The sequence below is a fragment of the Canis aureus genome, chromosome 13 (genome assembly GCF_053574225.1).
Source record: "Canis aureus isolate CA01 chromosome 13, VMU_Caureus_v.1.0, whole genome shotgun sequence".
NCBI classification, from domain to species: domain Eukaryota; kingdom Metazoa; phylum Chordata; class Mammalia; order Carnivora; family Canidae; genus Canis; species Canis aureus.
This window is the reverse complement of record NC_135623.1, coordinates 54,168,357-54,193,582: the sequence shown is the minus strand read 5'-3', so window position 1 is coordinate 54,193,582 and position 25,226 is coordinate 54,168,357. Positions and strand designations below refer to the sequence as shown.

Sequence of the window (25,226 nt, the reverse complement as noted above, 5' to 3'; positions counted from 1 at the left end):
CCTGCAACCTTCCTCTATCTCCCTGAGATTTGAGTATAATAATATGAAATTCACAGGGTTGTCAGCAAGTTAAATATGTTTGCTTTTAGGATTAAATCAGCTAATGCATGTAATCTGCTTATTAGTACACTAGTATCGACATATGAGACTCCCAAAAATACTATCAGTTACTGATTTATTTATTTAATTTAAAAGCCTTTTATTGACCCTTTGTGAGTATTGGGCACTCCTAGGTGATAGGGGATACAGTGCAAACAAACAGGGGCTAGCAAAGAGTCATGGACCTTGCTTGCCTGGAGCTCAAAGTCTTGTAAGGGACACAGATTTGAATCAAATAATAATACAAATAATATAATTACAATCTTCAGGAAGCATAAATGAGGAAAAGTGCAGAGGACAACAACTCTGGGAATGCGTAATGTAGAGACTTGATCTAGTTTGGTGATAGTCACAGGATACTCTCAGGAGAGACATGAAGGAGGCATAGAAATTATAAGGTAATGGAGGGAAGGAGAGGGGAACATGCCAGGCAGGGAAGAACATCTTGTGCAAAGGTTCTGAAACAGGAGGAAGCAAGGTGTATTTATGAAACTGAAAGAAATCCAAGATTGTCAGAGATGGAGGAGGCGGCAGGGCCGGGATGTTCAGAAGTCTTTTAGGACATAGTAAAGAGCTGGCATTATTTTAAAAACATCAGGAAACCATTAAATAGGGAAATGTATAAAAAGTACATTTAAAAATATTATTATATCTGCTATTTAGAGATAAGATCGGAAGGGCCAAGAAGACTAGGAGACTAAAGTGTTTGTGTTGATATATGTGGTATTTTTTTCTATATTCTACCATTAGCTAGATGCTATTTTACGGAGACAAGAATCCTTGGCACAGGACAGGTTTTAGCACATAGACTTTGAGATACCTGTTTGTTAGCCAGGTGGAGTTCTCAATTAGCTGACTGGGTATTCACCACATTTGGTTAACTCTAAGATATATACTTTCGCATTTTAATGTTTCTGAAATTAAGTTACGTCTTATAATCAATGGTAGGCCATAGTTAAATTTCTAGTCCTTTATATTTCTTAGTGGTGTGTAAATTGATGGGGCCCTCAACATCTGTAATGTCTTAGATCTAACAAAATATTGTTTTCACTAATAATAACAAGGAAGACCACCATAACACCAATGAGTAGCCCACAAGTGACCAATTCATAAAAAATTCTGATCAACACCCAGTAGGAACCACTGGGCCTTAAAACAACCAAAATAGTGTAAGAGTGACCAGAAAGGGCAATGGCTTCAAGACAACTGACCTTTCTTCCACCCACCCACGAGCCAGCAAGATGGAGGAAGAGACAGGAAACTGCTATCTAAATAGGATAAAGGCTATACCAGCATCTGTTCATGGAAGTCATCATAATTATAGTGATAACTAATGCTTAAATAATACTGGGTATAGACTAGGTGTTCTCAAGACTTACGTCAACCTATGTAGTCCTCATAACAACACTATAATGTAGACAGTTTTGCTAAAATACTGAGCTGGAAAGAGGTTAACTAACTTGCTTCAGTCATACAGCTCATAAATGGCAGGTCCAGATTCACACCCAGGCAGTGCAGCTCCAGAGCCTCTGCTATCAACCACTGCTATGTCTAATGAAGATAATTAACCCCTTGGTGACCTGGGAACAATAGAGAATTATGGAAATTTTGTGAAGGCTTTTGCCAACAGAACCAGACCTAGGGCACATACATGGAAGATCTTCAAATTTCTACACACATATGGCTTGGGGAGGAAGGGGTAAGAAAGAGCTCTTATTCTGAGTTCTGAGAACAGTATTACAACATCTGAATCCAATGTGGCAATATCGGCTTGGCAGTGCATTAGAAGGAAGATATTCCATAAATAACAAAAAATTATCAATATCAGCAACAAAATTTACATTCCTATTTTTATCTTGGAATGACATATGTAATTAAAAATAAAGAGAGCATGTTTTGTAAGCTATATGTTTTCTAAAATTAAAATGCTCACCTGTAATCAACTTTGATATTATGAAGGAAAAGTAGAATTGTTCAAAAATCATAATACCTTGTTCATATAAGCTCCAGGCCTCCATTTGTGTTACCTAATGGCAAACGGTGACGGTAGCAGGACTCTGAGCTAGGAACCTTCGATGTGCATCTCTGTTAGAGTTAGCACTGTGCCTTATTATCCTAACAAGTGCAACATTTCCCCGACTTCATGTGTTTCTGGTTAGTCTTCAATCAGGATACACCAGTAAGAAAAAGTGGCAGCTCCACATTTACCACTGTTGAGATTTTAGTGAGGGCATTTTATTTTGCTTGACATGGAAACATTTGTTTTTATGAAAAATACAGTGCTTTATGGAAACTAACAAGCACAATCCTATCAAATAAAGTTGCTAAATATTTTTTTTTTTTAAACTAAAGGAGTTAGAAAGATATAAATGTCAGGGATGGGAGAAACCTTAAGTGCAATTCTATCTTTTAACCCTGAATAGCTGCAATTATGCTAGTTTTTACTACTTTAATTTTCTTTATGGTTTCAAAGAGAGAAACTCTGATCTATTTTGTTTCCTTATCTTGTCCATCATGGAAAACTTCAGCGCAGTATTTTATTTAGCTGTGTGATTTCTGATTGATGCTGCATTCCTAGCTTCCCTTACAACTCAGGAAGTCTCCTCCTGCCTGAGGAGCTCACCTCTCCACTTCTTGAAGAAGCATGGCTGCGTGGAAAAGTAAAGCAAGTTCACTCCTCAGCATTGCTTTACTATAGTTCCAGCTTCCTCTCTTCTGTTGACAGATGATGTTGGCAGGCGTTGGCATATATATCACCTATATAATTCTAAATCTATGTGTAATCTTGAAAGAAAATCTATATGTAATCTGTTCACACATGCGAGCATATGTGAGGATGTCTGAGTTTTTGTTTATTTTGTTTGTTAGTCACAAGGGAATGATTTTGAATTTTCCCTTTTAAAAGGAGGCAGAAAAGTACTTAAGACGTGTATAATTGAAAGATGCAATTACATATTATTTATCGTTTTCTGACTCTCTCATTGTTTCTATTACTATTGAAATAATACTAGATGAAGACTGACAATACATTAATCTAGTACACATAGACATGGTGCCATATAAATACTTTATGTGTCTTATGTCACTTAAAGCTTAGGATCATCCTAACAATAATTCTATGAGGCCAGTATAATCGCCTGAAGGTAAACTGATTTGTCTAATATTTCACAGCCTGTTAACAGTGATTTGAATATTAGGGCCCAGGTCTGACTATGTCAGCTAGGGTCCACTTATGAAATAGAAACTACATAGTAATTTGAGCAGGAAGAGATTAATGTAAAGAATTATTAATTATGATCTGCTACTAAGGGGTAAAACTAACTTTAAAAATTTGAGAAGATCAGATATAGAGTGGCTGGTATTCCTAGGTCTGAGGCAGAGCACCTAAGGAAAGAACAAGTTTTAAAGAACCTACCCCCACCACACCCCCACCTCCATGGAGCCATGTCTTGGAGAGGGCATAGCTCTGGCCCAGTGAATGGCAGAGAAGTTCACTAAGAGACCAAGCTAGGGGAACTCATGAGAAAGCCACTTTCTGGAGTTTTTGGGGAACTGTCCGTAGGGAGCTGTCACACTATGGAACCTACTGGGAACCCACTCATGGGAAGGTGTTGCACCATGGAACTTGGTAGGAAGCTCCCAGTGTGTGTGCATATGGTGGGAGGTGATTCCAAGACACCTCCCAGAAAGGGCCCTACCCTGCTGGCTGCTGTGCACTGTAAGAGCCAACAGAGAGAAGTACCCAGATCCAGGAAGAGCCCCTTCATTATCTAGTTCCCTTTTTTGCTCTTTATGGAAGATGCTTAAAATTGTGCCTTATGACCAGGAAGTGATCTAGTCTCACAAACAGGACAGTGAAAGGTGGATTGGGAGTGAGGTAATAGATTGATACCTGGCACACAGCCCACCAACAGATCTGCTTTCTTAATCATTTAAGCATTATGTCATACTGCTTTATACTTACTTTACCATAAAATATACTATCTAACAAAATAAAGGAAAGAAGAAAGAAGGAAATTAGGAAGGAAAGAAAGAAAATGTAATAGGGTTATAAATGAAGATTTACATCATATGATAGTTCTCTTTTCTTTTGAAATATTTCTAGGTAGAGTCACTTTGAATTCATTGCTCAGGAGATTGTCTTACTGAGTTTTAGGCACTGGCTTATCAAACAAAAACTGAAGCTGCAGCAGGAGATCCAGGGTCCATAACCAAAGAATTTTCATTCTATGGTTCAAATTATTTTTGAATTCTAGTTTTCTCATCTACTAGTTAATGCAGGTTATGTTTGGTTGATAATCATTTGTTTGCAAATAAGAGCTTCCTTAGATAAGCCAAAGCCTAATTACATCATTTACAGACTGCAAGATTTAGGCAAGTTATTTAATTTTTCTGGGCCTCAAATTCTTTATGTAAAATGGAAATAACAATAAGATACGCTTTATAGATATTTATGAAAATGAAGTATATTAATGTTTAAAAGCACTTGGGACAATTTCTTGCATACAGTAAGTGGTATATAAGTATTTGCATACATATCATTATATTTTCTTATACATCATAGCCTAGAGATATTAATTCAGTCATTTTGCTTTAGGGAACTCTACACTTAGTCAACATTTTTGTCAGATTAATCTGATTTCATTATTTAATGTTAATTAAAAATATACATGGTTACATGTATAACATGAATGCTGTTCATTGGTTACCTTACTTTTCCCCATACCTATTAACAATACTGCTTTAAACTTACAGTGTTTGAAGATGATATTTGTAAACCCCTTACAAAATTTTTGCTAGGAATTATCTAAACAGTAAGATTGTTGATGAAGTACCTTTGGCTAAAGAAAACCCACATTGTCAACATAGCCATTAGCATTCAAATTATTAGTCTTTAATTTGCATCCTTTACATAAACACAGTAGACATTCTGTAAAAATATCTAAAATTTAAAAATGTTTTAATGTTCTTTTGTTTTTTACAGAAGACCGTGACAAATATTCTGAACTCATCAAGAAGTTCAATGCAATTGAAATGTTATTTACGCTCTATCCTCCTCAAGGTGCCCATGTGCGTAATAATGTTCGACTTAAGTCAACTTGGCTGAGACCCATAGTAAATGGGGAAGAAGGATATAGATATATAGGTAAAATGCTGAATCTTATTATTTCTTTTTATAATATAGAAGAAATGACTCTTTATATATCTCTTACTTGTCACTTAGATGATGTGACAGGAAGTGACCAGGAAGTGATCTAGTCTCACAAACAGAATGTTGGGTAATTCCTAGGCTGTACAGAATATTCATTTCAGTTCTTAAGTAGTGTGCCTACAGTTTAAAGAGTGGCTGTTTTACACTTTGGTACCTCCTTGGGAATAGTGGAAACACACTGTGTTGTTTCATTCACCTGATGATGGACATGTGTGTTGCTTTCAAAAACGTGATACTACAAGGAAAGTTACAATGAACATTCATTGACATGACTGTGTACAGACAAATGCTTGCATTTCTCTTAACCAAACTGTCTTCCAAAGTAGTTATATCATTTCATATTCCCCATCAGCAGAGGTCTGAGAGCTGTATTCATGCACTCCACAGCTACATCAATACTTGGCATAATCAGTTTTTCTAATTTTAGCCATTTTAATAGGTCTGTATAGGTATTCCATTTTGATTTTCATTTACATTTTTCTAGTAGATAATGATATTTGGTGTATTTTCATGGGTTTGTCATTATGTTATCATCATTGGTGAAGTGTATGTTAAAATCTTTTGATCAATTTTAATATATATATTTTTATTTGTAAGTGTTGAAAGTTTTTTAAATATTCTGAATATAAGTCCTTTACCATATATTCTTTGAAAATATTTTCTCTTAGTCTGTCTTGTCTTTGCTATCTTTTAATAATGTCATTTGAAAAGAAGAGTCATTCTTTTTTGTACTTGACTCAAGGTATAGGTTGAAGTTTGTTGTTTTTTTTTAACATGTTGATATCCAAGTGTGCTAGTGCTATTTGTTGAAAAGACTATCCTTCTATTAATTAACTTTGTATTTTGGCAAAACCAAATAAACTAAGAAGATATATAGATGGCAAATAAGCACACGAAAAGATGATCAATATCATTAGTTGTTAGGAAAATACAAATTAGGGATGCCCGGATGGCTCAGCGGTTGGGTGTCTGCCTTTGGCCCAGGATGTGATCCTGGGGTGTTGGATAGAATCCTGCATCAGGCTCCCTGCATGGAGTCTGTTTCTCCCTCTGCTTATGTCTCTGCCTCTATCTGTGTTTCTCATGAATAAATAAATAAAATCTTTTAAAAAAAGAAAATATAAATTAAACCCACACTAAGGTGAGAAGACTCACCTATTGGACACACTAAAATAAAGTTTGAAAATATGACAATGCCAAGTCTGGCAAGGATATAGAGCAACTGAAATATTGCATTGCTGGTGTAAATGCAAAATGATACAATCAAATTTTAAGTATTTTGGACCTTTCTTATGAAGTTAAACTACTCTAACCATAAACCTAGCCATCTGACTCCTGGGTAATTACCCAAGAGAAATGAAAGTGTTTGTTTGCCAAAAACTTATATATAACTGTATTCAGTTGTTTTAGTCATAATTGCCAAAAGCTGGAAACAACATAAATGTTCTTTGCCTGGGGAGTAGGTAAACAAAATTTGCTATATCTTCAAAATGAAATATTTTCAACTATAAAAGGGAACGAACTGTTGATACACACAACAATGTAAATTTCACATGCATCATGTTAAGTGAAAGAAGCTAAATTCATAGGCTGTATTTAGATTCTACTTAAATGACACTTTGGAAAAAGCAAAACTATAAGGGCAGAGATCAGTCCATTGATTTCCAGGGCTTACAGGTGGTAGGAGGGTATGATTACAAAGAGGTAGCATGAGGGAGTTCATAAGGTGATGGAATTATTCTGTCTCTTGGTCATGATAGCAGTTATATGACTCTGGAAATTAGTTAGAATGAACTACCAAAACAGTGAATTTTACTGTAAATAAAATTTTAGAAATAAGCACAAAATAAAAAAAAAAGAATTTATATGAATGTCATACAAGTCCAAAAGAGATGTTCATCATTATTATTAATTAGGGAAATGTAAATAAAAACACAATGGAATACCGCTATACACTTAATTGTAATGGCTAAAATTAGAATGACTGAACACACCAAGTGCTGGCAGGGATGGGTAGCAATGTTAACAGTAATATTCATTCACTGCAAATGTAAAATGGTAAAAATGCTTTGCAAAATAGTTTGATATTTTCTTAAAAAGTTAAACATATACCTATTTTATAACACACCATACCAATCCTAGATATTTATCCAAGACAAAAGAAAATATATGTCCATATAAAGACCTGTACATGAATATTCATCGATTCCTTTTTTGTAAAAGACTCAAACTAGAAACAACTCAAATACCTATGTACAGGTGAAAGGATAATCAAATTGTGATATATCCATGCAGAATACTACTTACTAAGCAATATAAAAGAACAAGCTATTGACAGTATTGATACATGTAAAACAACATGGCTGGAAAGAATTATGCTTAGTGAAAGAAACCAGACAAAAAAAGAGGACAGAGTATGATCCATTTATATAATTGTTTAGAAAATGCAAACTAAATCTTATAACAGAAGCAAATCTATATTTACCTGGGATGGTGGTGGGCAGTGGAAGTGAAATGTGATGGGCTACAAAATTTTGGGGTGATGGAAATGTTTATTATCTTTGTATTATCTACAAAACTTTGGGGTGATGTTTTTATGTATATATACATATGTCAAAATTCATCGAGTAGTAGACTTTAAATATGTGCAGTTTTCATTTATACCTCAACAAAGCTATAAAAATAAAGTTGAAAACATAAATTTAAAGAACCAAGATAGTGCAATTTGTATTTTGATAATATTTTTGAGAAATGGCTTCTCTTTAAGCTTTAAAACCAGCATTTTAGAATTTGTCTATGGGGAGCCACAGATATACTGCTTCCCATTGGGCTAGTGCATATAATGGTATATACTTAAGTGCTCTTTTCTGATAGAATAAAGGAAGAAGAGGGAAAGAGAAGGAAAATTATGAAAAAGATAATAAGGGTTTTAGGTTCTATAAGATGAATCAAGACCCTGGTTGAGATTTATCTTCTTTTTGCTATTTTCTACCAGAACATAAGCACAATGCGACCCATATCATTCTAAAAGATTTGTGTTCATTGTTTATAGCCTATTTGTGAACTTGATACAAATAAAACAAGCATAAAGGAAATTTGCAAGAGGCAGTATGTTGTAAGTTAAAGACTCCATCCTCTGAGGTTTTAGCTTATCTTTTCCCTTTTAAGTAAATGGCCGAGGTCTTGCATCTTTTTGAATTACAGTTGTTATTAAATTGATAGACAAAATAGTTTGTAGTATTTGCCTTGAGAAAGATTAGTCTATTATAGAAGTACTTTTTGAAACTCAGTATCTGCTCCACTAGAAACATTTTAGGGAGGATAGCTCTGGGAATTTATTATGTGTCCCAACATTAATAATACTCCACTATGTAGGCACTTCTGTTTATTGATTTCACTCTGTAGATTTAGAGAAGTGTCATCAGCAAGAACTGAGGGGTAGTTAATAGAATTACTGAATGCTCGATAAATGGCATGGTTGCTAAAAAATTATGTAGTATTAGGACCATACATATTCTAAAATTATTCATTATATCCATGTTTTTACATCCCATAATTCCTATCACAGTAGTTTGAGTGTCACTGGAATGCTGCATAAGTCATAACTTCAAATTACTTAATATACACAAAGTATTTCTTCTGAATCATAATTTTATGATTTTAGATCAATGAAGTAAAAAAAAAAAGTAAAAAATTTTTCTCCAGGAACATATGTTTTGTCAAACTTATTTTCAGAAAATAAGTTTAACAAGCCTTTTGGAAGGCTTGTATCTTTTGTTATCTTTCCTTATGAGTTGTCTGTCCTTGAGTTCCCGGGTCCTGTGGCCTGTCATAGACACACTGAACTTGTTTCTCACCTTCATTAAGTTTTTGTGACTTTGGTGGATCCTCAACCTGGAAGCTGTAGATTATATTAAGGAACTCTTGGAATTCTAATGGGAATACCTTGAAAGGAGTAGGTTAGCCATTATCTTTCAAGAAAATCATTTAGAGAATACAAATGAATGATTAAATTACTTTCTCAAACCAGTGGTGCATTCTTAACTGAAATCATATTATTATATTAATGTAAGGTTTCTAATTAGTTCAGATCCTGAATAATGAGCAAAGACCTCCAGTTCAACGACTTCTTTTCCATATATCATTTCCAGCCCTTCATATAGTAAATTTTACTTACTCTTATAACATATGGCTATTTAAGTTATGTAATTAATACTGGAACTGATTTCTTGAACTAATCACTGTTTTGTTACCCATTATAAAAGTACAAGATACCTTCTATGCTATTCAGTTTATTCCATTGCCTTCAGGCAAGACCTGATGTACATTAACCAAATGAGAATTCCATCTTTACATACTCTGGCAATTACATAATTGCCCTTGACAGTCAGGTCTGATTTTTGATGATGATCTCTCTCAGAACTTTCTACTCTGCAGCATAAGACTCTTTTCTTACAATTGCTCCAACAGTTATAACTTTTTCACTATCCACAAAATTAAGGCTACATAGATTAATAAGAGTCTTTATTTTTCTGTGATAGGTCTTTTAAAATATTATTCCTCAGAGGCCCTCTTTCTAATCCTTAATGTCTTCTGGCACTTCTCCCTAAACATTTTTCAAACTTTCTCATTTCTTTTAAGTGATGGAACTTAGAAGAAGATACAATAATCCAGTATATCTAATTTATTGTGAATATAATCCAACTACTACATGTTCTGCTTGTATCTTTGTACTTGATTTAGATTTTTAAAATACACATCTCAGGGGGTCCTGGGGGTGATTCAGTTGGTTAAACATCCAACTCTTGGTTTTGGCTCAGGTCATGATTTCCTCGGTGGTGGGATTGAGCCCAAGTAGGGCTCTGCTCTCAGACAGGAGTCTGCTTGAAGAGTCTCTTCCTTTGTCCCCCCCCCACCCTCAAATAAATAAATAAATAAATAATCTTTAAAATACACACCTCAGCATTTGGATTTCTTTTTTTTAAGATTTTATTTATTTATTCACAAGAGACACAGAGAGAGAGATAGAGGCAGAGACGCAGGCAGAGGGAGAGGCAGGCTTCATGCAGGGAGCCTGACTTGGGACTTGATCCCGGGTGTCCAGGATCACACCCTGGGCTGAAGGCGGCGCTAAGCCACTGAGCCACCAAGGCTGCCCAAGCATTTGGATTTCTATCCATTATTATTCTCTCCTTTTTTTGGGACATATTTCCTTTAATTATTGATAAGTGTATAATTTATTTTGCCTTCTTAAACTTACTATCCTGACTTGTCCTGATTATCTTTAACATAGCTAAGATATATAGACATTTACTAAGTTTTGAACCTACTCTTTGGGGTGTTCATAAGATTAATTATTGAAAAGTGAAAAATTCAAATCCTGATTTGAAGGGAGATTCACATATTTTATATGACTTCCATATGCACAAGTACAGGAAATGGTCTATTATAGTTTGGATAAGTTTAATTGTACTACTATTAGTTCAATGTCTTCATTAGCCTATGGATTACCTGCTTGCTTGAGGAGAATAATATCACTAAGACTATATTTTATGTTCAGTTTGGACTTATAAAGTTGTCTGGGTATTTACCCATTGATCTCCCTTTTTACCAACCATAAACTGCCAGATTCTCCACTTTCATGTTCTTTAAAGTCCCTTTGATTTTCTTTGTCAAGGGTAAATTATGTGACTGTGTTTTTGTGAGGGCAATTGCTGGTGGAACAAAGGTACTTTATTTTTAGATGATACTTCCTTGGTTAAAACTTTCAACATTTAGCATACTCACAGAAATTATTCATGGAAATATAAAAATGAATGCTATATTGTATCTGGTGAAAGTTTTTCAACTATGGGCAAGTTATTACAAATTCTTTATGATGATGAATTTTGCTCATTTAATGGAATGAATATATCCTATGTGAATTCCATTTTTTCTTGGACTTCATTGATCAAATCAGAGATATGTCTCCCACTTACCCAGTTTCACCAAGGAGGTTGGAATTATTTGAGAAAGACATTAATATGTGGCATGAGATCTACAAGCTAAAGGAAATGTGAGTTGCATATTTACAATAATATACCACTCAATACTTCTTAACTTTTTAAAATTAAAATCATAGGAATAATGTCTTATCATTTGAATTCTGCATCCATTTATTCAACAAGCACTAAATGAGTATCAACTAGGTTCTTGGCAATAAAGCTTGAAAAATAACTAACATAATCCTTACCCTAGAAATGCTCACAGACTAGCAGATCCAAAGCACTAGAATGTGGTTTAGTCAGTCTCAGTGAGCACTTTTATTGATCTATGTGTCAAACAAAATGCTACCAAATAAAGCTCTCCCCCTCAAAAAAAAAAAAAAAATCTTGGGAGAACATCGCTAAATGACATAGGATGACAACAACACTCAATATCTGAAGTAAAAACTGCAAGTTCAGTTTGTTGTCCTTCTAAATAAATAAGAGTTTTGCTGCTTAAACAGTCTTTCTGGGCAAAGCAGGCTGTTGGTATTATATAGGGTTTTGGAGAAGAGTGGTAACTAGCCCCCAAGATGGAACCAATGATCCATGATTTTGTGGAAATATGCATACTGTATCTGGGTTGGTCTTTGTTTTGTTATCAAGAGAATACAAGAAAAGTGATGGTATGTTACCTCTGAGGCTAAGTCGTAAAAGATTTTGTGGAAGATTTTGTGGCTCCTGCATTGCTCTCTTTTAGATAAGCTTCTATGAGGAAAACTAGCTGCCATGTGATAAAGGTCTTCAGCAGATCTGTTGAGAGGTCTTTGTGCTAATGAATTGAAGGCATATACCAATAACCAGTGAGGAGCTGACATCTGTATGAGAAATGAACATGGTAGTGGAGTGTCTACCCTATCAGTTCTTCAGATGACTGCAACCCCATGAGAGACTGTGGCCTAACCCACCTAGAAAATCCATTCTGATTCCTAACTCTCAGAAACTATGTGAGACAAATGCTGTTTTAGGTTTCTAATTTGGGGATAATTTGTTATGCAACATGCAAGTTAGTGATTAGTGGCTTTTAGCAGTGGAAGTGAAATGACATAAGATTTAGAGTATGGTTCCTCAGGGAAGATGAAGTTGCTGATTGATTGGCCTTCAAATGTGCATTACTAGAAGCAGACTTTTGTTTATTAGTTAACTTTCAAAAGTAAGACCTCTCACCTATTGGTTGGTTTTCAGAAGTATCTTTTGTGAATTGAGCTATCACTGATTGATTAAAAATAGGGTTTAAAACTTGTTCTGGGCATTACTTATCACTATGGTTAAAGAACTATAATTGATTGGTTAAAAAGGTTTAAAAATAAGTTGCAGTATTAACTTACTACCATAGGTGTAAAACTGTTAGGCTTTTCTTAAGAGTATGAGGAAATGTTGTTAAATAAGCACATAAAGAAAAAAAATCAAGGTTTCATGTTAATTGATATAACAGAAGAAATTAAGTATAATTGTGAGCCTAAGAAAAGGGAATGACAACATCTGGCAGCATGAGAGATGACTTTATAAAGATGATATATGAATTGTTCTTACAGCGCAGGTTACAGTTTATAAGTAAAGAACAGAAAAAAGTGTTATAGGCAAAGGGAAGAGCATGGGAGCTAGTTGTAGGGACTAACTTTGTCCTAAGAAATACCCCCCTCCTTTTTTAAAAGTATTCCTAAAGACTCTTTAAAACAGTGTTTTTGGGATCCCTGGGTGGCGCAGCGGTTTGGCGCCTGCCTTTGGCCCAGGGCGCGATCCTGGAGACCTGGGATCGAATCCCACGTCGGGCTCCCGTGCATGGAGCCTGCTTCTCCCTCTGCCTGTGTCTCTGCCTCTCTCTCTCTCTCTCTGTGACTATCATAAATAAATGGAGAAAGAAAAAAAAACAGTGTTTTTATAAAGTCTGATGAATTGGTGACATAGTATACAATACCAAGTATAACAAAATAACCTTTTAGAAATATATGCCCTTACACTGCTTAGATTTTGTTAATATAGTTTATGACTACATTATGCATGTATACATATAACAATTTCTCCTCATATGTTAATGAATATTTAGGTAATAAATACACATTTAAATATATAAGTAATATATAAAGCTCATAAAAACAAAAGACCAGGACAAGATGGCTTCATAGATGAATTCTACCAAACATTTAAAGAAAAGTTAGTAACTACCCTCAAATTATTGATGAATACTTCCAAATTCATTTTATGAGGCAAACATTATCCTGATAACAAAACCAGACAAAGATACCAGAGAGAGAGAGAGAGAGAGAGAGAGAGAGAGAAAGTAAAGAAAGAAAAACAAAGAAAGAGAAGTGCAAAAAAAAATTAAGGATGCCTGGGTGGCTCAGTGGTTGAACGTCTGCCTTTAGCTCAGATCATGATTTTGGGGTCCTAGGACCGAGGCCTGCATCGGGCTCCCTGCAGGGAGCCTGCTTCTCCCTCTGCCTATTCCTCTGCCTCTCTCTCTCTCTCTCTGTGTCTCTCATGAATAAGTAAATGAAATCTTTAAAAAAAATTATAGACCAATATCCGTGACAAACATAGAAGCAAAGATCCTCAATGTAATATTAGCAAACCAAATTCAACAATAGACTAAATGGATCATACAGCATGATCCAGTGGGATTTATTCTAGGGATGCAAGGATGGTTCAATTTCCACAGATCAATCAATATGATACAATACATTGACAAAACAAAAGGTGAAAATTACATTGTCTCAATAGATACAGAATAAGAATTTTACAAAATTCAAAACACATGTAAGATAAAAACTCTCATAACACATATAGGACTGTACCTTAACATAAGAAGGTCATATAGGATAGACTCACAGCTAACCATTTACCCAATGGTAAAAAGCTGTTTTCCTAAGATATCACATAGGATATCATATAGTCTATCATATAGGATAGAATCACAGCTAACCATTTACCCAATGGTAAAAAGCTGTTTTCCTAAGATCAGGAGCTTTGCAAGGATATCTACACTTGCCACCTTATTTCAACATAATATTGGAAGTCCTTGCCAGAGCGAGTAGACAAGAAAAAGAAATTAAAGGCGTCAAAATTGGAAAAGATGAAGTAAAACTATTTGCAGATGATATGATACTATATAGAGAAAAATGTAAAGACTCAACCAAAAAACTATTTGATTAATAAATCAATTCACTAAAGTTGCAGGATACAAAATTTGCATCCAGAAATCAGTTGCATTTCTATACACTATTAACAAGCTATCAGAAAAAGTAATTAAGAAAACAATCCCATTTATAATTGCATCCAAAAGAATACAATACCTAGGAATAATATTAACCAAGGAGGTAGAAGATCTGTACTCAGAAAATTCCAAGATGTTGATAAAAGAAATCAAATAAAACACAAATAGGTGGAAAGATATTCAGTACTTATGGATTGGAAGAATTAATACTGATAATGATAAAATGACCATACTACTCAAAGCAATCTTCAAATTCAATGCAATCCCCATCAAAATACCAGTGTATTTTTTACAGAAGTAGAACAAAGAGTCCCAATATTTGTGTTGAACCACAAAAGACCCCAAATAGACAACACAATACTGAGAAAGAAGAACAAAGCTGAAGGTAAAAAGCCTTCAAAATTTCAAAAAGGACTACGAATCTATAATAATCAAAACAGTATGGTTTTGCCATGAAAACAGACAGATAAATCAATGGAATAAAATAGAGGACCCAGAAATAACAACCTGATTAAAAAATGGACAGAAGGCTTGAATAGACATTTTTCCAAAAAAAGACATACACCTGGACAACGGGCACATGAAAAGATGCTCAACATCAAAAGATGTTCAATAAAATATTATGATTATTCTTTCAGAATTCAAGTGTATAAAAATTTATCTTAAAGAAATAATGTATATAGATGTATGTATAATAGTAATTACAACCTTGTAATTACAACACATGTTGAGGCAATATAAAGTCCCAGTAATAGTCAAATGATTAAATATACTCTAGTTCATGAATAAGATGGAATTCTATATGACCATTAAAATTATGTTACTGAGTATTTACTTATAGGGAAATTTAAAAAATACACATTTTTGTAATAGCATGATGTGTATATTATATTCACATGGTTGCATCAACGGAATGTGAGAATAAGCAAATTTAATCTTATGTTAATCCACGGACTCTAACTATTCTAATATGCCTGCATTTTCTATTTTTTCTGTATATTCTACATGTTTTACTTGACATTTCTTGTTTAACAATAATAAAAATATTATTAGGAAATTGGAAAATATAATTTTGAACTTCATGTTTAAGCTATATTCTTTATGTTAAAAATCGAAAAGTTTAATCTATGTTTACATTGTTTTTCATTGATAAATTTATCTTTATACTATTTTGATTTTGTTGTGTTGAACTATAGTGAAAAGAATATCTATCATATAAAAATAAAATATAGCATTTCAAACAATGAAGAAATGAATTAAACCATTTTCTAATTTTATTTTACAAAACCATTTAAGATAGTTTTGCATTTAAAACTACATTTTAGATATGGAAATATAATACCTATTTGAAATATCTCTTCCTCTGAGAGTTCTATAACCCTTTGAGAACACACTCTATTTAATTATTCTTATTCCCACACTAGAATTCTTTGCACATAGTAGGTATGTATGCAGTATTTGTCATATGATTGCATATATAAAGTATTATCATAGCATTTAAGCTCTTGTTTTTCATGTTATAGGTAAATACTTTTTTTCCATCAATATATTAAATTTGCTTTTGTTTACTCTCTCTGTATTCCTTCAGAGATTACTGTAACACGATATGGCTATACCATAGTGCAGCACAGTTCTTTAATATTTAAAAATTTTATTAATAAATAAAGTATAATTTAACCATAATGGGGGCAAAAGTCCAAGGCAATAAGAGCATATTCAGTCATTCCACAAATCTTTATTGAGTGCCTTGTGTTCAATACTCTGTGATAGACATGAGGAGAATTCAAAAGTAAATATAACAGCTTTCCTCTTGTGTTTATGAGTTAGGCTGGGGAAATGATACAGATACATAGTTAACCACAGTAGAAGATATAAAGTGATGAGAGATGTAAACAGGTGCATGTTGTGTTCTTACTTGTTCTGCTAAGCAGTCTTGAAAGGTTGGGCATAATAAGAGTTTTACAAGAGAGAGACACCCTGATGCTTGAGAGAAGTGTGAGGATGCCTTTTAAGTTATTTCACGCTCACAGGAAAAGAGTGCCCTCAAGTAAAACATTGATAGTGTGTAACTAGCCCCTCCAAAATAATTTAAATAGTGTACTTGTTTACTAAGGAGTAAGCATTGCTTCACTATGGAGTGATCAATCATAGTGTCCTATTCATTGATATTTTTACATATGAACTTAATATAAAGATGAATTACAGATAATTTGCAAAATTGTGAAAAAGAAAATATTATTGAAATAATACTTTCTTTAATATAACTATATTTTTTGGCACCTTTTCTTCTAGTAGTTTGTAAAACCACTTGTAACTAAAATATTTAAGCCCTGGAAGGGACATTACATGTCATTTCACCAATTTCCTTTTCATTTTTACAGGCAACCAGTTAGAAGGTATTGGAAAAGAATCATTTAAATTGAGCAGAGGGCAGAGGCTAAGTGGCTTGTTCAAGGTCATAACCTTAATCACAACTATGATGATGATTCAAGTTCACAGTTTCATCAGGCCCATTGCTATCCACCCTCCACCACCACATACACATGCTCCCAAATTGTCCTGGCTTTTTATGAAAAGTAATTTTTCTGGACAAAGTAAGCATTACTACATCTGTCTTTGTACTAGTCTTTATTTTTCTGTTTTCCTCAAGCTTAAAAATTGGCAGCTAGTTTTGTCCTTTGAATATTTTCTAAAGCAAAAACTGAAAGCAATACTGCTCACTGCCCTTTTCAGAATGGAGGTGAGGCAAAGGCCTGGGGTTGAGGTAACCTGGCGCTGCAAAAGCTCTTGTTGCCTGTGGACACGTTGGGTTCCAACCTTTCTGAAAGGCTCTGACCATGCAGTTTTGGCTTGTCAAGTCTTGTTTTGCATGGCTATTATTAGCTCAGTTCCTTTCCTTTTCCAACTACACGTATTAAACAGTAGGAAATAGTGCTTCATCATGAATCGCACATGAAACAGAAACAGATCCTTATTAGATGTAAACTTTGTTTAAGCTGAAAATTATTTAATATCCCTAGGGTAGAGTAATGACTTTTCCCCCAAAGACTGAAGTATAATGAGGTAAAAATGTTTTCACAATACTTTGGAATTTTTATAATTGTCCTCTGTATTGTTTGACTGTCAGTTAAATTAGAACATTTGATAATTGTAGGGAGCTGATAAGACTTTCTATTAAAGGTATGTCATTATGTTAATCTCAGTTCAAATATAGTTTGCCTGAACCTTGTTTTGATTATATAATATTAGACTAAATTAACCCATTAAATAAGCTTACCCTGGAACATTTTAAATGCCTTTAATGTTAACATTAGTTTAAACAAGTATGAAATCATGTACTGAAACTATTGTTGTCTTTCCTTCTTAAAGTCTTTAAAATTTGCAGCAGATATTTCTACATAAATACAGATAGTTTAGATTTAAAAACAACTGATGAATACAACTTATTTAGCTTATAACTATATATTTTGGGAAAGTAGTGAGTGATAAATTAAAAAAATGTGGAGGCTCCCAGGTTTCATTTGGTATGCAAACACCTGCATACTATAGTTATTTAATTAATACATTGACATTTACTTATACAAACCACTTATAATTTTATTTTAAAAAAGATCTTTGTGGCATGCTGCAAATAATAGAGTTCTTTCAACAATTTTAACTGTACTTCCTTTATTCATGCATGGAAAGGACTCAGTGACCATGAGTACCATATAGATGCTTTTAAACATTCACATCGTATTTATATACTGTCCACTCTGTGGTGGTCTGTCTTGCTTTCTTTTTTTCAGAGTAAGCTTGACAAATGTCTGTGAAAAAAAAAAAAAAAAGAATGATTCCATCCTATCATATTTAAAGGAAAGACTCAAAACTTCATTTATTCATTCATTCAATGAATATTCTGGAGTGCATACTGGGGTACTCTGTGCTAGGAACCTGCAGCAATGAGAAACATAACAGAATCATGGAACAGGCTGAACATGAGTGGATTTCTTTCTAGTCAACATCTAGGTGGACTCCTAGGACTTCAGAACTAAAATATATGCAAAGCACATCTTGTTTTGGCATCATAAAACATTTGTGCTTTTCATGGTTACACATATTAACCTCCACCTTACAGTCTGTCTACTGGGCACTTATAAGATATTTAAAAAAAAAAGATTTTATTTACTTATTCATGAGAGACACACAGAGAGAGGCAGAGACACAGGCAGAGGGAGAAGCAGGCTCCATGCGAGGAGCCCGATGCGGGACTCAATCCCAGGACCCCGAGATCATTTGAGCCAAGGGCAGATGCTCAACCATGGAGCCACCCAGACATCCCTATAAGAAATTTTAAGAGTAAAATTTAAAGGCAGAAGAGGGAAAAGTGTGGAAGAGATGGGTGGGAGAGGAATTTTATAGTGGATGCTGGTGCCTACTTATTTGCAAAAACATCACTGGACATTGTCATAGGTATAGGCAGGAGCCAAGAGAACTATTTCTATCTTTAAAGAACGTGCTTATATAATGTACAACATATGCATGTTGGTAGTAAAACAGTCCTCCCACATAGTAGGATATACTTAAATGCATCCTTCCACATTTACTGTTTAAGGATAGCATGGTGTTTGTGATTTTTTGTTTCTGGCTCCGAGGTTAATCACAACTCTTCAAAGCAAATCAACATCTGTGCTCTAGACACTATATCATTGGGAAGCAAAAATTATATTTCACGAGTATTGAATATTTCCTATATACAAACCACTGTGCTAAAAGATTTACCTAAATTTATGTAAGCAATGTTATTTAATTCTCAGAGTAATTCAATGGACCACATGCCTAAGGACAATGAATCACAAAGAGGCAATATACCTAAAATGCGTAACTAGAAGGTGGTAGAGTTATGACATGAAATCAGCTTATGGCTCCTGACTTTTCAGCCCTTGGTTTCAATATACTTAAAGTGATGTAGGATATTAAACATGTAACCTAAAAAAATAGATCAGAATAAAAGATTCAAACAATAGCTTAAAAACAAAGCCAAGGAATGCTCGGGTAGATCTGTCAGTTCAGCATCCAACTCTTGGTGTGGCTCAGGTCATGATCTCAGGGTCCTGGAATCAATCAAGCCTTACATCCGACCCTGTGCTCCACACAGAGTCTGCTTGCGATTCTGTCTCCTTCTCTCTCTGCCTCCATCCCCCACTCCTCTTACTCACTCTCTCTCTCACAAACATACATACATACATACATACATACATACGTACATACCAAAAAAGGTCAACACGTGATTATTTGGATGGTAATCCTTATATATTGCAAATAGATACAATATTTTTATTGGCAGTGTAAGTCTTGCTAATCAAAAAAATCTTTTTTGATGGGAGGACAAAATTAGTTCTTATAGGCCAATACCAATGACCAAAGTTACATTATATTGATTTTTTAAAAGAATAATGCAATATTTGCTCATACCAAGAACTATTTAAAAAAATATATACTTAGTCCCCCTTTATCCATGGAGGATACATTTCAAGATCCCCAGTGGATGCTTGAAACTGCAGATAATACCAAACTCTAAATACTGTATTTTTCCTCTACATATGTATCTGTGATGAAATTTAATTTATACGTTAGACTCAGTAAGAGATTAACAACTAATAACTAATAACAAAATAAAATGATTATAATAGTATACTATAATAAAAGCTATGTGAATGTGGTCTGTTTCTGTTGCTCTCAAAATAACTTATTTTACTGTACACCTTGTGATGATGTGAAATGCTAAAATGTGTTAACTGGTGAGAGGAAATGAGATGAATGATGTAGGCATTCTTTTTTTTTTTTTAGTTGATGTAGGCATTCTTATGTAGTATTAGGCTACTATTGACCTTCTGAGATATGTCAGAAGGATCATCTGTTTCTAGACCATAGTTAACTGCAAGTAACTGAAACTACACAACATGAAGCTGCAGAATAGGGATGACTACTGTAATTGTAATGATAGGGTATATATAAATTATACATGCACACAGGAACTTTAAAATCAGTTTTGGGGATTATAAAAATAATGCATTCTCATTGTGGAAAATTTAGAAAATGCATTTAGAAATACTGTTAATTTTTGCATATTTTTATTAATTGTATAATGACTTATAAGACATTTTACTAATTGCATATATTAATAAAGTTAAACACATCTGTATATATTGATTTTTATCATAATTAAGCCAGGAATATTCACATGTCTGAATGGAAGATGATAATGAAGAAAGCAATTGAAAGATACTGTTAGCTATGGACAGTGTGGTAATCTTTCTTGATTGAATAACTGAGTGATTTGGGTCATTCAACTTGAGTTTAAAAGAGGCAGAAGAGCATCAGTCACAATTCTTTATAAAGAAAATGGCCTGTTTCTCTATGCTCCTCTGCTTATGTTCAAGGAAAAAATTAGTAATATGGCAGTGTATCCAATAGTGTAAATAGTTGAGCCATTTAGCAAAGTTCTAGAAGCTAAGAGAACTCATCATTGCCTTTACTAGGCTCAAATGTATATAGGTAATGACTCTCACTCATCACAAACCTAAATTACTATTGATACACTCCCACAATCTTAAAGTTTGTATTTCTGCAAGCTTCAATGTGCCTTCAATACAAAACAAAGTAAAAAAAGGAACTAGGAAATGCTTTCTTAGCATTTGGCATCTAAAGATATACCCAGAAGCTTAGAATAGTCTGGCCTAATGGGTGAGTCACCAGAAAGGAGACCATAAAATGCACCTTCCTCCTGTAGAGCAGAGATGGGATGACTCAACTGTACATGTTAAGTACTAGATTGTGGATATGGAGCCTAACAGGTTTTATGTGCCAATCTGTGACACATCTATCAAAAGTATCCACTGTGATGTATGATGAATTATGTTTCTAATTTAGTTACATTAGAAGATTGCTAAATTAAATTCCAGTGGACTGAAGCTAACAGGATCAGCAACACCCAGAAATATCTCCAGGCAGGACCAGTTCCAGTGGAACCAAAGTGCCCAGAACAAGAAGGTGGCTGATGCCCAAGCCCACTGGCGTGTAAGCAGTGTGGCAGTCCTGTGCTGGCACCAGAGGATAACCCGTGTGCAAGGAGAGAAGCACAGAGTTATGCAGGGAGTCTTCCTCCAAATTTTAGGGAGAAACCTAAAAGATTGTAGCAATAATCAACCCGACAAGAAATTCCATCTAAATTGTGGATTAAAGGATGTGGCCTAAGAAGCATATTTCCTGACAGAGGAAGCAGCAAAAACAGGAACACTCCTAAGGAAAAGTCAGATCAGGCTCCATGAGTGTTCTGACAGTGTTATTCAACAAGACCCTTGATTCTGAGCCCTGAACTGAATGAAGAAAAACCTATAATACACAACTTTTCCATTCTCGAGTTTAGTTTTGATTATTCTTTCCATCTGCTAAAGTCTATCTGAAATAATTTGAAAATTCTTTAAGTCCTCACATAAACCTGGGAAAGTCTTTCTGTCTCTGTCATAAAACTAGGATACATATGAAACACCTAGGTCAAAATCTTTTCCTGCAAAAGCCTAAAGCAATTCCTGTCATCTTTTATGTTTAGACAACTTTTTATTCCGGAGATTTTCAACATACACAGTCATGGAGAGAATTGCCTAGTGAACCTCATCACCCATCTTCATCACTTCCCAGGATCTTTGCAGTGTTTCAGAACATTCCTTGCTCCCTTTCCACTTCTTTCCTTCTTGTTCAAGTTACATTCTTTGAGTCTGGACCACTGAAAGTCTCTTAACAATCTTCCTCTTGCCCACCCAATGGTCTGTTGTCCACACAAAGTTAAAATGATCTGTAACTGTGTAAATCAGATCATGCTGTTCCCCTGCCTAAAATCTCCTATGCCTTCTCTTTAAATTAAAAATTCCAGGAGCAGGCGTCTGCGTGGCTCAGTGGTTGAGCATCTGCCTTTGGTTCAGGTTGTGATCCTGGGATTGTGGGATCGAGTCCTGCGTTAGGCTCCCCGGAGGGAACCTGCTTCTCCTTCTGTGTGTCTATCATGAATAAATAAATACAATCTTTAAAAAAAAATCTCAGGATGCCTGGGTGGCTCAGTGGTTGGGCCTCTGCCTTCAGCTCGGGACATGATCCTGGGATCCAGAATCGAGTCCCGCATCGGGTTCCCTGTGGGGAGGCTGCTTCTCCCTCTGCCTATGTCTCTGCCTCTCTCTTTTTGTGTCTCTCATGAATAAATAAATAAAATCTTTTTTAAAAAATCTTAAAAAAAACCCTAAAACTCCATGATGCTTATCAAGGCCTAGGAGGCCTTTCTGATCTGTCCCTGGCCTGACTCTCTCATCTCATAACACCACTCACCTAGGCTCACCAGCCTTCTTGCTTTTGTTCAACTCCATCAAAATCAAACCATTGCCTGTTTCGTGAAGCTCTGTCCCCAGATTTTGCAAGCCTGGTTTTTCTTGATAATGAAGTCTCAGTTCAGAGGTCACTTCCTTAAGGAAGTCTTCCTAACTACCCAATCAAAAATATCCTGCTTCATACCCTCTAGTCTCTCTCAAGTGCAAATTGCTTTGTTTTCATCATGGCTTTTATCACTGTCTAATATTATATTATCTGTTTATGATGCAACTCTAACGTCCAGAACTATTGCTCCCTGACAGCTGGAACCTTGCCCCTCTGTTCAAAGCTGTAGCCTACAGTTCTAGCCAAGTGGTTAGCTCTAGCTACATGTTAGAATCACCTGGACAGCACTGAATCATACAGTCTGGAGTGGGGCCCAAGCATCACTTATTTTATTCAGACCTTCCAGATGATTCTAATGCATACAAGAGATTGAGAATCACTGCCTCATGAAAACACCTGGCATGCATAAGATACTAAATAACCTTTCATTTAAACCGAGAAGCCTCCACTCTTACTTTATAGATGCCATGGACCAAAATATCCAAGAACTTTATTTTGAATATAACAGTAGATAATTTGTCAGGAATTTGTTTTCCTCTGAGAGTTCAGGATTTTCATTTTGCAGTATTTATTGCTAGACAGAGACACACACAGAGAGAGAGAGAGCAATTATGTTTCCTGTTTTTTCATCCCTGGATGAGGAAATATCTGTCTGGTGCTAGTGCTAACCACTTGTTTATGGGTCAGACCCCGCCAGTCATCTGACTAGGAGGCTTATAAACTAACTCTCCTAGCAGGTTCTTACCCAGTCCAGTAATCTTACTTCCCAGATCTCTGACTGATAGAGGGGTTTGTTTGAAGCTACCCTTGCAGGATTTACTGCTACTTTACCTATGACCTTATGCATTCCAGAATGGAATATGCTAGCATCATTTCCTTTTCTGACCCCTCCTGTACCTGGTCTGGTTGCAATATGTCAGTAGACATAGTATGAACATGACTGGTAAGTTGGGGAATGTAGAAAAACACTTTAACTTGTCCTCAAAAATCAGGAGCCACAAAGCAGCATAACAGCCATTCAGTGTTCTGGCAAGGACAGACCTCATGTTCCTGCTCTCCTCTTGGTGAATATTTACAGTTGTGTGATTTACAGAGAACATTATAAAACACACTGTTGACTGTGATTTTACTGAGGCAGGTAATAGGTGATAGACAGATATAGATAAGTAGACTTTTTTTTTTTTTTTCATTTTGCAGAGCAGAAAACTGAGGTTTAGGGAATTATCCCCAAGATTCTAGTCAGTTTATGGTAGTCTCCTTTTCATAGAGCGGTATCATCAATTACAAAGAATGATGAGCGAGATATGGTGATTGAGCTTTCTTCACAAACCAATGACTGCAGTATAATTTTTCTAGGTAACCTCAAAACTTCAAGTGTTCAAGGCTGTCCTTTTCTGCATGCATTTTTAAATATGATGAAAATGTGGCATGATGGCTTTTTAATTGAAGTATCCATTTCTTTTAATAACATAATTGGCAGTTTTAGAAGTTGTGTAAAATGAGTTTATTTTCAACCAGATACAAGTACTATGAAATATAAATGGAAAAAAACTAGAATTATAAAATAAAACATACATCTTGTTGAATCCATATTATAAAATACATTTTTATTAAATCTGATGCATGTAATTTTCTCCATGAATCCACCAAACTGAGGGTTTTTTCTTGCTTTAATAATTCTGATATTTGCAGGTTTTTTTCCCTATGTGGCTTACTGCCCTGTGAGAATCCATTACCATGTTTCATCTATTTTATTAAATCTTACATTTGAAACCTCAGGTTGTTAATCTGTAAATGTGAGAGTGAAACTATTGATGGTAGAAGGAGAAGTCCTCATTTAATACTTTTGTTATTTTTAAATATTTAATATTTTAATTTTAATATTTAATGTTTAATACTATTGTTATTTTTTCACTTATATAGATTAGTGACAAGTGTTAATTATGTAATTGAAAATTATCTATAAAATATAGGAAATACTCATGAGGACTTTTAAAAAGGGGGGAGAAAATGAAAAGTATTCAATTTTGATCATAAGGAACATAATGGACAAACTCTGAATGTGTCAATGATTACTTATTTCATGAATGTATGACTCTATGCCATTTGACAGACTTTATCTCATTTTCCAACACTACTTTTCTCTTATATTGAGACTAAAATGAAAGTACCATGAATCAGAGACTAAGATTTAGACCCCAGCATTATTATATAC

General features: G+C 34.7%; 1 protein-coding gene across 9 annotated transcripts in view; it reads left to right on the top strand.

The window, feature by feature from the left end:
* The window catches only part of IQCM (IQ motif containing M), a 434,749-nt gene that overhangs the window by 335,941 nt on the left and 73,582 nt on the right, over window positions 1-25,226 (top strand). For all 9 annotated transcript variants that reach the window (XM_077846313.1, XM_077846314.1, XM_077846307.1 and 6 more), the window contains one exon: window positions 5,084-5,245. In XM_077846313.1, coding sequence (XP_077702439.1) covers window positions 5,084-5,245 — 162 coding nt within the window. The remainder of the gene's footprint in view (window positions 1-5,083; window positions 5,246-25,226) is intronic.